Genomic DNA, 18188 nt, shown 5'->3' with positions numbered 1-18188 from the left:
GATGAAAAGTTTGAAATATTGTGAGAATTACCAAAATGTGACTCAGAGACATGAATGAACACAACTGTTAGGAAAATGGCGCAAATAGACTTGCTTGACACAAGGTTGCCACAGACCTTCAATTTGTGAAAAATGCAGTTATCTGTAATGTGCAGTCAAGCCATGCACAATAAGATGAAGTATGCCTATGTATGTATTGTAGCTGATGTGGAAATCACAGTTGGGAAAAAAAAATAGTTTCCTGATTAAATTTTCAAAACTCCAGGGTTCTTACTAAGTGTTAAAGTATTAGCAGCATATCACTCCTCTGAACAACTAACTTTTTTCTTTTTAATCTCCATAGGAAAAATATTTCTGGCCACCAGCATTTACTTTGACAGCTGAAAGATGGAAAAAGGAGTGGCCCGTAAGAACCCAACAGTATGTTTTACACAGGTGCCCAGGCCAGTCCTCCTTCAGCCATCAGTTAGACCAAAAGGAAGAGGAAAGGCAGGAAGTAAGTTACTTAGGGTTATGGTTGGACTTTTGTGGAGTGGAGTATAGTTTTTGTTTTATTTTGTAAGGTGCCCGATTGTACTCTGATCTCTGTCAATTCCAGAATTAGCACAAAAACCCAAAGTCTTAGTTACCCTGCCATTGTTAACTGAACAATTGATATTTTGTGTTTGTTCTTTTTTAGAAAGCAAATTTGAAGCAGCCAACATCGACTTTGATAGGGAGAGAGGCTCTTCCTCCGGATGTCCATCAGGATCTTCTGTGCAGGCTTCATCAGGTCTTCATCCGGGACAAGGTAGAACAAAAAAAGACAGGAACCTGCAGGAACTAAATGATTTAGGGTTTAGTTTGAAGCTTGCAAAAATTCTCAGCTACACTTTAGAACTCACAAAAAATAACATTTTCTGTTTTATTCTGTTACTTTTCACATTATCCTGAGTTTAAGAAAAATTACCTCGGGAGGCTGAGGCAAGAGAATCGCTTAAGCCCAGGAGTTGGAGGTTGTTGTGAGCTGTGTGAGGCCACGGCACTCTACTGAGGGCCATAAAGTGAGACTCTGTCTCTACAAAAAAAAAAAAGAAAAATTACCCTGTGGCTTTTAATGAAGCCTAGAATATTATCGTCATTGTATTACTTCTACTTGGCAATTTATATTTTTTTCTCTTTTAGAAAGTATGCTTTAAGGAGCCATGTTCTGATATGACAGATGAGAAAGGGAAAGATGACTTTTCTCTGGTGGGTTACCAGTATGTGCCTTCTAAACCCCAGGATCAGGACTTCATCAGAGATCAGGTGGAGCAGAATAAAAAGGAGATAAAGAAACAAGAAATAAAGTTACCTGGGTTTTATAAATTCTCAATAGCTGATAACTTGAAGTATAGAATCAGGGACTTTGGAGCTAACTTAAGAATAGAGTGTCTCGGCTTGGTGCCCGCAGCTCAGTGAGTAGGGCGCCAGCCACATACACTGAAGCTGGCGAGTTCGAGACTGGCTCGGGCCTACTAAACAAGAATGACACCTGCAACCAAAATATAGCCGGGTTTTGTGGTGGGCGCCTGTATTCCCAGCTACTTGGGAGGCTGAGGCAAGAGAATCGCTTAAGCCTAGGAGCTTGAGGTTACTATGAACTGTGATGCCACGGCACTCTACTGAGGGTGACACAGTGAGACAGTCTCAAAAAAAAAAAAAAAAGAATATAGCATCTCTATTTCTTTCCACGTTAATAGGAAGATAGTCCTAAATCCTGTTAGAACAGAGGTCCCGCTTCTGAAAGAATGGGCATAGACAGTTCCTACTGCTCTCTTCTTTTTTTATGTTCTACCTTGCGCCTTCTGGTACAAAACACCCTGGGCTAGTGAACTGTATGAGTTATAAAAAAAAATCATTTCAGGGAGGGGAATGGGTGTGCTCTCACCCAACAGGCACAATGTAAGGGTACACCTCCTGGGGAAAGCGCAGAACTATAACTTGTACTTTACCTAACAAACATAAACAATGTAACCTAATCATATATACCCTCATATTAATCTGAAAAAAAAAAATCAGTCATCTCAAAGACTGATATATCACATTCATATCTTATTCTAGAATTAGACTAGTTCACCAAGATTATTATTCAACTCTTGCTGAAGCTCACGGTATTACAAGCAGCATACTCCCCCCACACAAACAGTGTAGGAAGAAGTAGCAGATCCTAAATTACTTAAATTTGGTGAATTTGTCCAACTATTCTGTCCATGGTTTGGGATTAAGAATTAGGATCTATTGAATTAGACTAAAAGTGTAGCATCCTCGCTCATATCAAAAGGTATCAGGATATTTTTACCTGGTATCATTTCTTTGGCATTCTCACCAAAGTTTACAATATTATGATTATCTATATTGGCCTGGCTAGAAAATTTGTTCTCTCTTATTCCTTTAGAACATGTTTTTTAGCAGCTGTTACCTGTTTATGAATGAAGAGAGAGAGAAATTATATCTGACTGTCATCAGTATGTGACACCTAACATCTAGGACAAACCTTCCCTAGAGAACAGACAGATAAGAATACAGTAGGAGGACAACATTACAGAAGATTGAGCCTGAAGCTTGTTAAGCTAGCTTCTCTGTGGATACATAGAACTAAGGCCTCCAGAATTAGGCTAAGAGTATAATGTCTTTGATAATTTCATTGTGTACCAGAATGATCTGGGATTTTGTTTAAAAAACTCTAGGAAAGCTGGGCATGGTAGCTCCCTCCTGTAATCCTAGCACACTGGGAGGCCAAGACAGGTGGATTTCCTTGGCTCACAGATTTAAGACCAGCCTGAGCCAGAGCAAGACCCTGCCTCTAAAAATAGCCAGGTGCTATTGTGAGTGCCTGTAGTCCCAGCTACTCGGGAGGCTGAGGCAAGAGAATTGCTTGAGCCGAAAAGTTTGAGGTTGTTGTGAGCTATGACACCATGGCACTCTCCTGAGAGCAACAGAGAAATGCTCTGTGTTGAAAATAAATAAATTAATTAATTAATTGACTCTAGGAAAAAAGTTGTAGGATAAATGAAAAAGAAGAATGTTGCTAATTGTTGAAGCTAGGTAATGGCTATCTTGGGATTTATCATACTGTTTTCTTCTTACTTTAGTATATATTTACAAATTTTCATGTTAAAACACACACATGCACACATCCCTTTAAATGTGCTCTATTAACATCACCTAGTGTCACTACTCTGGGGTTGTTATTGAAATCTCTAATAGTGTCACTAGCTCAATCATTTCTGCTTAGACGAATCAGTTTTGTATTGTTTTGTTCCTTTAGGATAAAAATATTAAACAACCCTCATCTTTTAAGAAGTGGGAGATTTCAAGAGGAGCTGCTTCTCAAGTGCCAATGGTATGTTTCACCTGGTAGTCAAGACCTAGCCCCTCTCAAAGATACTTAGAGTAGAATATAGTGAGGAGTAAGTAGCAGAAGGTAAATTGCTTGGGTTTGGGCTCAAGATTGACAGGGTAATGTAGTAACTGCTTCCAGGCTTTAGTGTTAAGGTCAATAATAGTAGGTAAAGAATATAATGTCTTCTTATTCTTATTCAGTGATGTATCACACCATTTTGACCTGTTTTTTTTTTTTTTTTTATTCATTGAGGGTACAATAAGCCAGGTTACACTGATTGCAATTGTTAGGTAAAGTCCCTCTTGCAATCATGTCTTGCCCCCATAAAGTGTGACACACACCAAGGCCCCAGCCCACTCCCTCCGTCCCTCTTTCTGCTCCCCCCCCCATAACCTTAATTGTCATTAATTGTCCTCATATCAAAATTGAGTACATAGGATTCATGCTTCTCCATTCTTGTGATGCTTTACTAAGAATAATGTCTTCCACTTCCATCCAGGTTAATACGAAGGATGTAAAGTCTCCATTTTTTTTAATGGCTGAATAGTATTCCATGGCATACATATACTCCAGCTTGTTAATCCATTCCTGGGTTGGTGGGCATTTAGGCTGTTTCCACATTTTGGAGATTGTAAATTGAGCTGCAATAAACAGTCTAGTGCAAGTGTCCTTATGATAAAAGGATTTTTTCCTTCTGGGTAGATGCCCAGTAACGGGATTGCAGGATCAAATGGGAGGTCTAGGTTGAGTGCTTTGAGGTTTCTCCATACTTCCTTCCAGAAAGGTTGTACTAGTTTGCAGTCCCACCAGCAGTGTAAAAGTGTTCCCTTCTCTCCACATCCACGCCTGCATCTGCAGTTTTGAGATTTTTGTGATGTGGGCCATTCTCACTGGGGTTAGATGATATCTCAGAGTTGTTTTGATTTGCATTTCTCTAATATATAGAGATGATGAACATTTTTTCATGTGTTTGTTAGTCATTTGTCTGTCATCTTTAGAGAAAGTTCTATTCATGTCTCTTGCCCATTGATATATGGGATTGTTGGCTTTTTTCATGTGGATTAATTTGAGTTCTGTATAGATCCTAGTTATCAAGCTTTTGTCTGATTGAAAATATGCAAATATCCTTTCCCATTGTGTAGGTTTTCTCTTTGCTTTGGTTATTGTCTCCTTAGCTGTACAGAAGCTTTTCAGTTTAATGAAGTCCCATTTGTTTATTTTTGTTGTTGTTGCAATTGCCATGGCATTCTTCTTCATGAAGTCTTTCCCCAGGCCAATATCTTCCAGTGTTTTTCCTATGCTTTCTTTGAGGATTTTTATTCATGCCTTAAATTTAAGTCCTTTATCCATCTTGAATCAATTTTTGTGAGTGGGGAAAGGTGTGGGTCCAGTTTCAATCTTTTACATGTAGACATCCAGTTCTCCCAACACCATTTATTGAATAGGGAGTCTTTCCCCCAAGATATGTTCTTGTTTGGTTTATCGAAGATTAGGTGGTTGTAAGATGTTAGTTTCATTTCTTGGTTTTCAATTCGATTCCAAGTGTCTATGTCTCTGTTTTTGTGCCAGTACCATGCTGTCTTGAGCACTATGGCTTTGTAGTACAGACTAAAATCTGGTATGCTGATGCCCCCAGCTTTATTTTTATTAGTAAGAACTGCCTTAGCTATACGGATTTTTTTCCGGTTCCATACAAAATGCAGAATCATTTTTTTCCAAATCTTGAAAGTACGATGTTGGTATTTTGATAGGAATGGCATTGAATAGGTAGATTGCTTTGGGAAGTATAGACATTTAAACAATGTTGATTCTTCCCATCCATGAGCATGGTATGTTCTTCCATTTGTTAATATCCTCTGCTATTTCCTTTCTGAGGATTTCATAGTTTACTTTATAGAGGTCCTTCACCTCCTTCGTTAGGTATATTCCTAGGTATTTCATTTTCTTTGAAACTATGGTGAAGGGAGTTGTGTCCTTAATTAGCTTCTCATCTTGACTGTTATTGGTATATACAAAGGCTACTGACTTGTGGACATTGATTTTATATCCTGAAACATTACTGTATTTTTTGATGACTTCTAGGAGTCTTGTGGTTGAGTCTTTGGGGTTCTCTAAGTATAAGATCGTGTCGTCAGCAAAGAGGGAGAGTTTGACCTCCTCTGCTCCCATTTGGATTCCCTTAATTTCCTTGTCTTGCCTAATTGTATTGGCTAGAACTTCCAGCACTATGTTGAATAGTAAAGGTGACAGAGGACAACCTTGTCTGGTTCCAGTTCTAAGAAGAAAAGCTTTCAGTTTTACTCCATTCAGTAAAATATTGGCTGTGAGTTTGTCATAGATAGCTTCAGTCAGTTTTAGAAATGTGCCACCTATGCCTATACTCTTCAGTGTTCTAATTAGAAAAGGATGCTGGATTTTATCAAATGCTTTTTCTGCATCTATTGAGAGGATCATGTGATCTTTATTTTTGCCTCTGTTAATATGGTGGATAACGTTTATGGACTTGCGTATGTTAAACCAGCCTTGCATCCCTGGGATGAAGCCTACTTGATCATGATGAATGACTTTTTTGATAATAAGCTGTAATCTATTGGCTAGGATTTTGTTGAGAATTTTTGCATCTATATTCATGAGTGAGATTGGTCTGAAATTCTCCTTTTTATTTGGGTCTTTTCCTGGTTTGGTATCAGGTTGATGTTTGCTTCATAGAATGTGTTGGGGAAGATTCCTTCTTCCTCAATTTTTTGGAATAATTTCTGCAGTACAGGAATCAGCTCTTCCTTGAAGGTTTGATAGAATTCTTGTGTGAAGCCATCTGGACCAGGGCATTTTTTGGTTGGAAGATTTTTTTATTGTTTCTTTGATCTCAGTGCTTGAAATTGGTCTGTTCAGGAGCTCTATTTCTTCCTGGCTGAGTCTAGGGAGAGGATGTGATTCCAAATATTTATCCATTTCCTTCACATTGTCAAATTTCTGGGCATGGAGTTTCTGGTAGTATTCAGAGATGATCTCTTGTATCTCTGTGGGATCAGTTGTTATTTCCCCTTTATCATTTCTGATTGAGGTTACTAGACATTTTACTTTTCTATTCCTCGTTAGTCTGGCCAATGGTTTATCTATTTTATTTATTTTTTCAAAAAACCAACTCCTTGTTTCATTAATTTTCTGAATGATTCTTTTGTTTTCAATTTCATTGATCTCTGATTTGATTTTGGATATTTCTTTTTTTTTTTTTTTTTTAGGGAGATTTTGGATATTTCTTTTCTTCTACTGAGTTTAGGCTTAGATTGTTCTTCTTTTTCCAATTCCATAAGATCTCTTGTGAGATTGTTGATGCTCTCTCTTTCTGTTTTTCGAATGTAGGCATCTAAAGCAATGAATTTTCCTCTCAAAACTGCTTTTGCAGTATCCCACAGGTTTTGGTAGCTTGTGTCTTCATTGTTGTTATGCTCAAGGAAGTTAATGATTTCCTGTTTTATTTCTTCCTGCACCCATCTATTATTCAACAGAAGATTGTTTAATTTCCATGCCTTTGGGTGGGGTTGAGCATTTTTGTTAGAGTTGAGTTCCACCTTTAGTGCCTTATGGTCTGAGGAGATACAAGGTAAAATTTCAGTTCTTTTGATTCTGTTGATATTTGTTTTGTGTCCCAGGAAATGATCAATTTTGGAGAATGTTCCATGGGGTGATGAGAAGAATGTATATTCTTTATCTTTGGGGTGGAGTGTTCTACATGCGTCTATCAAGCACAGTTGTTCTAGGGTCTCATTTAAATCTCTTATATCTTTGTTTAATTTCTGTTTAGAGGATCTGACCAGCTCTGTAAGAGGAGTGTTAAAGTCCCCTGTTATGATGGTATTATCAGATATCATATTGCTCAGATTGAGTAAGGTCTGTTTCAAGAATCTGGGAGCATTTAAATTGGGTGCATAAATATTTAGAATTGAAATGTCTTCATGTTGTATTTTTCCCTTGACCAATATAAAGTGACCATCTTTGTCTTTTTTGACTTTAGTTGCTTTAAATCCACATGTATCTGAAAATAAGATTGCAACTCCTCTTTTCTTCTGAATTCCATTTGCCTGAAAAATTGTCTTCCAACCCTTGACTCGGAGCTTGAATTTGTCTTTTGAAGCCAGGTGTGTTTCTTGCAGACAGCAAATGGATGGCTTGTGCTTTTTAATCCAGTCAGCCAATGTATGTCTCTTCAGTGGGGAATTCAAGCCATTAACATTTATTGAGATAATTGATAAGTGTGGTAGTATTCTATTTGTCTTATTTTGTGAGAGTCCATTGCTTAGTTTTATCTTTTGCATCAGTGTGAAGGTTAGGTTCTGTCCTTTAATTTCTGAGTTCTTACTTTGCTGCTGATCCATTGTGGTGGTCAGTGTGCAGAACAGGTTGAAGTATTTCCTGTAGAGCTGGTCTTGTTGTGGCGAATTTCCTCAATGTTTGTATATCCGTAAATGATTTGATTTCTCCGTCAATTTTGAAGCTTAGCTTAGCAGGGTACAGAATTCTGGGCTGGAAATTATTCTGTTTAAGTAGATTAAAGGTAGATGACCATTGTCTTCTTGCTTGGAAAGTTTCATTAGAGAAGTCTGTGGTCACTCTGATGGATTTGCCCCTGTAGGTCAACTGGCGCTTACTCCTGGCAGCTTGCAGAATCTTTTCTTTTGTCTTGACTTTGGACAGGTTCATCACAATGTGTCTTGGAGAAGCTCAGTTAGAATTGAGGCGACCTGGGGTCTGGTATCCCTCTGAAAGCAGTGTGTCAGAATCTTTGGTGATATTTGGGAAATTTTCTTCTATAATATTCTCTAGTATGGCTTCCATTCCTCTGGGGCATTCTTCTTCCCCTTCTGGGATTCCTATAACTCGTATGTTGGAACGCTTCATAAAGTCCCATAATTCTGACAGTGAACGTTCTGCTTTCTCTCTCTTCTTTTCTGCTTCTTTTACTGTCTGAGTTATCTCAAGAACTTTGTCTTCTACCTCTGAAATTCTTTCTTCTGCATGGTCTAACCTGTTGCTGATACTTTCCATTGCATCTTTAAGTTCCCTAATTGACTGTTTCAGTTCCTTCAGCTCTGCTATATCCTTTTTATATTCTTCATATCGTTCATCTCTTATTTGATTCTGTTTTTGGATTTCCTTTTGGTTATTTTCCACTTTATTAGCAGTTTCCTTCATTGTTTCCATCATTTCTTTCATTGTTTTCAACGTGTGTATTCTAAATTCCCTTTCTGTCCTTCCTAACATTTCTTTATAGGTGGAATCATCTGCAGTAGCTACCTCATGGTCCCTTGGCAGGGTTGTTCTGGACTGGTTCTTCATGTTGCCTGGAGTTTTCTGCTGATTCTTCCTCATGAGTGATTTCTTTTATCTGTTTCCTCGCCCTAATTTTCCTTTCACTTCCTCTTGCTCTTTAAGTTCTTGTGCCCTGTGTGAGTGACCCTGATGCAAGTAAATTTATGGCATATCAGGTACCCCTACAGCAGGCAGAGGGAGCTGAATGATGTGGTTTAGCTCGAGCATTAAACTCCTGTGGCAAGGAATTGTGCAGTGTCAGAGATGGTGGTGAGATAGGTATAGTGCTGATCCGAAAATCCACAATGGTGCCCAAAAGGATTTACAGATGCTTAGTTTTTATAGCTGCCTGTTGATGTGACCGCCACATTAGCTCAGTTATAGAGGCTGAGAAATCCAAGGTCATGGGGCTGCATCTGATGAGAGGCTTCTTGCTGGTGGGAGGCAGCACAAGGTATCACATGACAGGGGGCTGGGTGTGCTCCATTTTGACCTGTTAAAAGTACTTTAGGCCTCTTCACTGAAGCTTTTGTTATTGACACAGGCATGATGCTTCTGCTTGGATAATTTATGTTCAGTGTTTATGTTGTCTTTTAGCACAGGAAATATGGGCGGGCCTCACGTGCTGTGACAGATGAAAGATGGAGAAGAGAGGTATTTCCAGAGCACCATGAAATCCAGGATCCAGGCTCTGCCAGAGAACAGGTAGAGCATAGTATAGTAAAGAGTAAGCCGCAGAAAGTAATTAGTTAGAATTTAGGCTAAACTTGACAGAGCTATGATACCAATGATGATGATGATGATGATGATAATACCATTGTCTCTTACTGATAATTAGCAATACTATTAATATTATTATGAATGACAACTTACGTTCATTGAGTACTTACTATAGCCAAAATAGTTTTTTTTTATATATATATTTATTTATTTATTTTTTTTGAGACAGAGTTTCACTTTGTCTCCCTTGGTAGAGTGCCATGGCACCATAACTCACAGCAACCTCTGACTCCTGGGCTTAGGCAATTCTCTTGCCTCAGCCTCCCAAGTAGCTGGGACTGCAGGTGCCCACCACAATGCCTGGCTATTTTTTGTTGCAGTTTGGCCAGGGCCAGATTAGAACCAGCCACCCTCAGTATATGGGGCTGGTGCCCTACCCACTGAGCCACAGGCACTGCCCTGTTTTATAATTTTATATGCATTATTTCACTTAATTCTCACAATAAGCATGAGAAATAGACTATTGTCTTTGTTTTTGTAGATGAAATTTAAGATTGCACTGTGAGTAAAGATCCATAATAGTGACAAGAAGTGTAATGTTGGGGCGGCGCCTGTGGCTCAAAAGAGTAGGGCGCCAGCCCCATATGCTGGAGGTGGTGGTAGGGGTTCAAACCCAGCCCCGGCCAAAAACTGCAAAAAAAAAAAAAGAAGTATGATGTCTACTTTTGTGCCACAACAAATTGAACTATTCTGACCTATTTAAATTGCTCAGGACTGTACCTGAAGCTTACAGTATTGTAAGTTTCCATTCCATTTTGGCATGTTCTTAGCAAAATTTGTTACTTTCTGTTTTTTCAGTAATAGCCATCCTAATGGAGGTGAAAGGCCTCATTGTGGTTATGATTGCATTTCCCTAATAACTAGTGAAGTTGAGCATATTTTCACATGCCTGTTGGTCATTGTATATCTTCTTAAGAGAAATTCTGTTGAAGGCCTTTGCCTGTTTTTTAATCAGGTTGTTTTTTGTTGTTGAATCACAGGAGTTCTATGTATATTCTTGATATTAACTCTTTATTTGCAAATAATTTCTTCCATTTCTTGGGCTGCCTTTTCACTCTGTTAAGTGTCCTTTGATGTCTAAAAGTTTTAAATTTTGATACTATTCAAATATATCTATTTTTTCTTCTGTTGCTTTTGCTTTTGGTATCATGTTTGAGAAATTGCCAAATCCAAATGTCATGAAGCTTTTCTCCCATGAGTTTATGTTTTAGCTTTGATCCATTTTGAGCTAATTTTTATATGTGGGATATGGTAAGGGGCCACATTCATTCTTTTGCATGTGCATATCCAGTTTTGCCAGCACCATTTGTTGAAGAGACTGTCCCTTCCCCATTGAATGGTCTTGGTTTCCTTTTTGACTTAACCATATATAACATTTTTTAAAATGAGCTCTTTTTTCTATTTCACTGGTCTGTACATCTGTCTTTATACCAATACTATATGGTTTGATTACTGTAGCTTTATAATAAGTTTTGAAATCAGGAAGTTGAGACCTTTAACCTTATTCTTCTTTTTCATGTTTTGGCTATTTGGGATCCCTTGAGATCAATATGAATTTTGAGATAGATTTTTTTTTTTTTTGAGACAGAGCCTCAAGCCGTTGCCCCAGGGTAGAGTGCCGTAGCGTCACAGCTCACAGCAACCTCCAACTCCTGGGCTTAAGCAATTCTCTTGCCTCAGCCTTCCAAGTAGCTGGGACTGCAGGCGCCTGCCACAATGCTCGGCCATTTTTCTTTTTTTTTTTTTTTTGGTTGTAGTTGTTATTGCTGTTTGGCAGGCCTGGGCTGGATTGGAACCTGCCAGATCTGGTGTATGTGGCTGGTGCCTTAGTCGCTAGAGCTATAGGCACTGAGCCGAATTTTGAGATAGATTTTCTAAAAAAAAAAAAAAAAAAAGGCCACTGGGATTTTGATAGAGATTGCATCACCCCACAGATTGCTTTGGGTAGCACTGACATTTTAACAATAAGTCTTCTAATTCATGAAAATCGGAAGTCTTTTTCTTTATTGGTCTCTAATTTCTTTCAGCAATGTTTTTGAGTTTTCAGTAACTAAATGTTTCACCTCCTTAGTTAAGTTTATTCCTAAGTATTTTATTCTTTTTGATGCTATAATAAATGGACTTGTTTTATACATAACGTTGAAAGCTTGCTATTGTGAATGCCCATATACTTATCACCTAGATTCCATAATATTTTATTAAGTCTATCCTTCTATCCAACCTTCAATCCATCTTATTTTTTATGCATTTCAAAGTAAGTTTTGCAGACATCAGTACACTTACCCCATCCTTCAGCATGCATATCATTAACTACAATCTAAATTATGTTTTACAGTTTCTTTTTTTCTCCTCTGAGGTAAGATTTACATGGAATGGACTATATAAGCCTTAAACTCTTACATACTCTTCATTAGTTTGAAAAATATGTGTCAAAAAAAAAAAAAAAGAAAAATATGCGTCAATGTAATCCAAACTTATGTCTGGAGATAGAGGGTTAACATTACCCTAGAAAATTTCTTCATGCCCCTTCTCACTCAATTTTAAGTTCTTTTTTTGTTTTTAATTACCTCATAGCTATGTACATTAATGCATTTATGGGGTACAATGTACTGGTTTTATATTCAATTTTAAATACTTTCATCAAACTGGTTAACATAGCCTTCACCGCACTTTCTTTCTTTTTTTTTTTACCAGAAACAATCACAGTTCTGATTTTTCTCTACTATCAGTTTCTCTTTTCTGGAATATCCATATACAGTATGAATCATGTTATACAACAGGGTTCCTTTCGCTCAGCAGAACATTTATGAGAGTCAAATTCACGTTGCTGCATCAGTAGTTTGTTCTTTGCATTGCCATTGTTTGCATATACCAGAGTTTGTTTATTTTTTTTCTATTGATGAACTTTTGGGTTATTTCCTGTTTATAGTTATTATATGGTACTGGGAATGGGGTGCTGGTATAACACATATATTTTAAAAAGTGGAAATGACTTTGGAATTGGGTAAATGGATAGAGATAAGGAATTTTAAGGCCCATAACAAAAAGCTTTTATCATTTTAAAGAATATATTGTCATAAGCAAAATACTGGTAGAAATATGGACATTAAATGCATGCCAGTGAAGCTCAAGGAAATAAGGAGTATGTTATTGGAAACTGGAGGAAAGGTAGTCCTTGTTATTTAGTGGCAGAAAAGTTATCTAAATTGTGTCCTACAGTTGTGTGGACAGCAGAACTTATAAGCAAGGAACTTGGACATTTAGCAGAGGAGATTTGCAGTGTGCAATATGGTTTCTTCTTATTGCTTCTCGGGCAGACTGCCAGGGTCTGTCTGGGATCCCTCTTCTCGTGAACTGGACTGGAAATTCTTTAGGCAATCAGCTGGGCAGTTGTATTGCTTACTGTGTTTGTTTCCTATCTATGAGGGGTCATGTCCTCTGCTTCCTCACGTCCAATGTCCAAAAACAATTCTTTCATAGATTTTTGTTTGTTTGTTTAGTTTTCAAGCAGGAGGGTAAATCCAATTCTATTATTGCATCATGACTTTAAGCAGAAATCTCTTTATGTTAATAATGTTTAATTTCATTCTAATTGATCTATTATCCTTTTTGGCCCTATGTCTCTTTATATTATTTTATAGCGGTTGCTCTGAGGATTGCAATATACAATATACCAAACCTTTCACAGTCTACTTTGAGTTAATATTTTACTGCTTTAAGTAAATGTAGTAGCTTTACAATCATGTAAGTCCTTTTACTCTTCCCCCTTTATGTTATAATTGTTATATGTCTTCCATCTACCTACTTGAAAATTTCATCATACCAAACTTTTCACAGTCTGCTTTGAGTTAATGTTTTACCACTTAAGTAAATGTGGAAGCTTTATAATCAGTCATATAAGTTCTTTTACTGGGATAGAAATTGCCCCCTTGTTTGTTTCACATCTTGAATGTTATGGGGTCTTGTTAATGGTTCCTAATTAGTGGAATCTCTACCATTTCTATCCCTGGACCATGCTTTTAGTCCCAATCTTCTGTGCAACCATTCTCCAATCCACAGTCCTCAAGTATATTCCCTGCTTTCTTAGGACAAGAGGAAAGAGAAAGAACAGAGTTGGGCAGAGGGACTTCTTCTGTCTTAAAGGGAAGATACACTTTCTGCCAAATGATGGAACTGTGGTTCTAAAGAAAATGTGGAACTAAAGAAAATACACTAGTATCAGTTTAGAGCAGAAGCTGGGGCCAGATAGTCCCTCGCTTAGCAGTGATGTGATTTTTGGTAGGTAACCTAACTTCTCTAAGCTAAGGTTGACCTTCTTGCCTGTAACGTGAGGCTTAAATAAGATAACGCATGTACAATGCTCAGTATCTGCCTAGTACATTGATGAATAGACATCCTTAGTACCTGTCAGACCCAGACCTCTATGAAAACAGAAGCCGACTTTGTTGTGGACAGACCTTTATCTGTGGCTAGGAGAGTATTTATATAAGATATGATGAAATGTTTATTTTGTATTCTTTCATTTCCTGACATATAGCTCCTAAAATCGTTGGAATCTCTGGTGAGAGTCTTTATGACCATGAGGTAGGTGACTGGTGGCCAAGGCATAATTAGAGCGACTTTCAGCCTCATCCTTCAACTGGGATGAGAGGGGAGGATCTGAAGTTTGAGTTGGTCACCAGTGCCAATGAAGTAATTAGCCATACCTATATAGAAGCTTCTATACAAACCCCAAAAGATAAGAGTTTGGGGAGCTTCCACATAACTCAACACGTGCTGGTTCCTGGACGGTGGGGCCCTGGAGAAGGCATTGGAAGCCCAATGCCACTACCCATATCTCTTACCCTAATAGCATCTCTTCCATCTGGCTGTTTGTATGTATCCTTTATAATGTCCTTTATTATAAATGGGGAAATGCAAGTAGATGTTTCTCTGTGTTCCTATGAGCTACTCCAGCAAATAAATGGAACCCAGGGAGGAGGTCACAGGAACCCCCATTTATAGCCAGTTGGTCTGAAGAACCAGTTTACAACTTGTGTTTGTGACTGGCATCTGTAGTGAGGGCAGTCTAGTGGGGCTGAGCCCTCAACCTGTGGGATCTGATGCCCTCTCCAAGTAGATTGAATTGGAAGGTATCCAGCTGGTATGCTGGAGTCCCCTGGAGAAGTAATTGGCATATAGGGAAAAAAACCTCAAACATCTAGAATCAGAAATACTGAATTAAAAAAGAAAGAAATGGCTTGGCGCTTGTAGCACAGTGGTTACGGCACCGGCCACATGCACCAAGAGTGGTGGGCTCAAACCCAGCCCAGGCCAGCTAAACAACAATGACAACTGCAACAGAAAATAGCCGGGCATTGTGTCGGGCACCTGTAGTCCCAGCTACTTGGGAGGCTGAGACAAGAGAATCGCTTAAGCCTAAGACTTTGAGGTTGTTGTGAGCTATGATGCCATGGCACTCTACTGAGGGTCACACAGTGAGACTCTGCTCAAAGAAAAAAAAAAGAAAAGAAAGAAAGAAATATTGAAGGGTTATGTAAGATAATAGAAAATGGGGGAGAAAAACTTTTTTTTTCTTATCCCTTTAATGTATATGTGCAAATATAGCAGAAAGTTCACTGAACTGCCAGTAAACCAGGATTGTCATAGAGTTTATTTTTTTCTTTGAGGCAGTCTTACTCTGTTGCTCAGGCCAGAGGGCCATGCCCTCAACCTAGCTCACAGCAACCTCAAACTCCTGGACTCAAGCGGTCCTTCAGCCTCAACCTCCTGAGTAGCTGGGACTATAAGCATACACCATGATACAGGCAAATTTTCCTATTATTAGTAGAGACGGGGTCTCCCTCTTGCTCAGGCTGCTCTTGAACTCCTGAGCTCAAGTGATCCTCCTGCCTCAGTCTCCCAGAGTGAGAGGATCATCAGTAGGGAATTAGAGGTATGAAAGAGAGAAAGGAAGAAAGCCAATAAAGGGTGCGTAGTGGGTGCCTGGGGTTTAATTCCCTCAGGGCACTCTCTGGGAGACAGTGTAGGGTGTGCCTGAGAATCATCCCACCTAAAGAGCAACGAGGTAGAAGTATTTACCAATACTGCACCTGCCATTTGTTGAAATCTGCTTCTGGGGGAATTAACTGTCACAGGCATGACTCTGCAGCAGAACTCTGGAGTCCAGCACTGTAGCTTTCATCACAGAACTTTCAAGAGACTTCACGTAATGTACACATGTACAACAAATACCCCTGGCATCATGGAATTGTCACATGGCCTAAGCAGCAAGGACGCTTAAACTGTAGCCAGAGCCTGTTGTGGGATCTAGTTTTGCTCTGGGCCTCCCACAAAACTGGTAACCTTCTGAGTTGCTCAACACAGAGATACAAACAGTATTCCCAAACGTGGTGTTTGCTGTCTCCAAATTCCAAGAAAGCCTAGCAGTTAGTGTATCTCTGGTAAGAGGTACAAAATGAAATAACCTGTCCTTAAAGTCATAGTGGATGTCTTGGTGTGGCCCAGATAGCTGGATCCCTAAAAACTTCATGGTCATGGCAGGCTTTGAATTGTTTAAAGGTTTATTTCTTTACCTCTTGTATATGAGTAATCCAATTAACATCTTCGAAATAGGGAAACTTTGGGGAATTCTGGGGTATATCTCAAGACAATCAAGGTCTCTCAGGCAATACTTTGAGGCCACTGTTAAAAAACACCCTTAAGATTCCCCAAAGCTGTAGCTGAGGGTCCTTCAGGCATTGCCTTAAATAACTCAGAGGTTTTACCAAGGATTCTTATAGCCACACTCTTGGTTTGATTTTGGCTTCAGACTCCTTCAACTTTGAGTAATTTTTACCAGTGGGGAAACCTGTAGATAAGAGATATTTGTATTTTCTAAACTAGCAAATCCCTGGGCTTCTATAAATCCTCTAAATTCTGTTTATAAGCCAAATAGTTGCGTTTTCTGCTCATCTCTCTTTTCCTGTATGTTATACACAGGAGAAGCCAAAAGGCAGTTTCAATATTCTGCCTGGAGATCTCCTTAATCATATTTTTAAAAACTTTATTTTATTAGTACATTTTCTATGTTTCAAGTTTCCACAGGCAACATTTTTGTCCACTATCCTATCAGGACAGAATACGAGGTGCCCTTTCTCCAGCCTCCTCCAACTATTTTCTGTCTTACCAGCTCCAGCAGCTGTTGGTTCACCATTCCTCCAGCCTGAGCTCACAGCTCTGTTGGTGTTTTTCCAGCCTCTAACCACCAACTGGTCTACAGGCAGAATTCCAGAAGAACAACAGTGGAAGTTGCAAGCCTTTTGAGGTTAGTCTCCAGAACGACATCACTCCTGGCACATTTTTTTGGTCCACAGGGCCATTCCAGATTTAAGGAGTGGAAAGATTGACCCAACTGTTAATGGAGAGAGTTGTAAAATAATGTGACAATGTTTTTCACTTTGCACCATACATCTTCTCACTATCATATGGATAGAATAGAATAAATGCCTACAGAAAAATTCCTAAAAGGAATTTGCTGAGTCAAATGCAAACATGTATTTGCAATTTTGAAGGATATTGTCAAGTCACCCTTCACAGAGGTTGTACCAATTTGGAATCTCACCAACAATAAATAAGAGTACCAGATAAGGTTTCCCCAGATCTCACAAGATGGTATGTCATCTAAAACTTGTCCTTTGCCAATTCGACGGGCTAAAAATGGCTTCTTGCTGTAGTTTTAACTTGTATTGTGAATGAGACTGAGCATATTTTGTTTAATAGTCATTTGTATTTTTTTTTCTTAAAACTAGCTGTCTATAAGTTTATCATTTTCCATTTGGTTTGTTGTACTTAAGTACTTGCACATGTTAGTGGGGGGATATATTTGGATTCTAGTTCTGGAACAGGGTCTCTTGAGTTGCTGAACTAAAAGTTTTCTTAGGCCTGCTGTAGTGGCTCACACCTGTAATCCTAGCACTCTGGTAGGCCGATGTGGGTGGACTGCTTGAGCTCAGGAGTTCAAGATCAGTCTGATCAAAAGTGAGTCCCCATCTCTACTAAAAATAGAAAAACTAGCTGGCATTGTAATGGGTACCTGCATTCCCAGCTACTTGAGGCGGCTGAGGCAAGAGGCTCTCTTGAGCCCAAGAGTTTGAGGTGGCTGTGAGCTATGATGCCATAGCACTTTTCCCATAGGGACAGGGTGAGACTCTGTCTAAATAATAAATAAATAAATAGGCTTGGTGCCCGTAGCACAGTGGTTACAGCGCCTCGGGTTCGAAACCAGCCAACGGCCTAACAAACAACAATGACAGCTACAACAACAACAACAAAATAGCCAGGCATTGTGGTGGGTGCCTGTAGTCCCAGCTACTTGGGAGGCTGAGGCAAGAGAATTGCTTAAGCCCAAGAGTTTGAGGTTGCTGTGAGCTGTGAAGCCACGGCACTCTACCGAGGGTGACATAGTGAGACTCTGTCGCAAATAAATAAAATAAATAACAAATAAATAAAAGTTTCCTTAGATACCCAATTTTGCTTTTGCTAAGGTCAACAAATTGTATTCTTACCTGGGAAGGGCTGTCAGTATGAGGAGAATATGATGACTGGTACATAAAGTAAATAAATAAAATATGGTCAGCTTCATTCACTTACATGAAAATTCACTAACTTTGACCAGCTAGCTACAAATTAGGGGGTTCCCATGATTGCCCTCAGATTTAATAATTTTTTAGAATGACTCATAGAACTCAGGACT

General features: G+C 38.9%; 1 protein-coding gene across 3 annotated transcripts in view; it reads left to right on the top strand.

Annotated features, from left to right (window-relative positions):
* Positions 1–18188, top strand: part of CCDC15 (coiled-coil domain containing 15) — an 86501-nt gene that overhangs the window by 23256 nt on the left and 45057 nt on the right. For 2 of the 3 annotated variants that reach the window (XM_053595149.1, XM_053595148.1), the window contains exons 7-11: positions 344–496; positions 680–790; positions 1165–1287; positions 3290–3364; positions 9272–9379. In XM_053595149.1, coding sequence (XP_053451124.1) covers positions 344–496; positions 680–790; positions 1165–1287; positions 3290–3364; positions 9272–9379 — 570 coding nt within the window. The remainder of the gene's footprint in view (positions 1–343; positions 497–679; positions 791–1164; positions 1288–3289; positions 3365–9271; positions 9380–18188) is intronic. The other variant, XM_053595150.1, reaches the window with a different exon arrangement.

Source organism: Nycticebus coucang, chromosome 6 (assembly GCF_027406575.1).
Source record: "Nycticebus coucang isolate mNycCou1 chromosome 6, mNycCou1.pri, whole genome shotgun sequence".
Taxonomy (NCBI): domain Eukaryota; kingdom Metazoa; phylum Chordata; class Mammalia; order Primates; family Lorisidae; genus Nycticebus; species Nycticebus coucang.
Note: the sequence above shows the minus strand (reverse complement) of the source record. Positions and strands in the feature narration are given on the sequence as shown.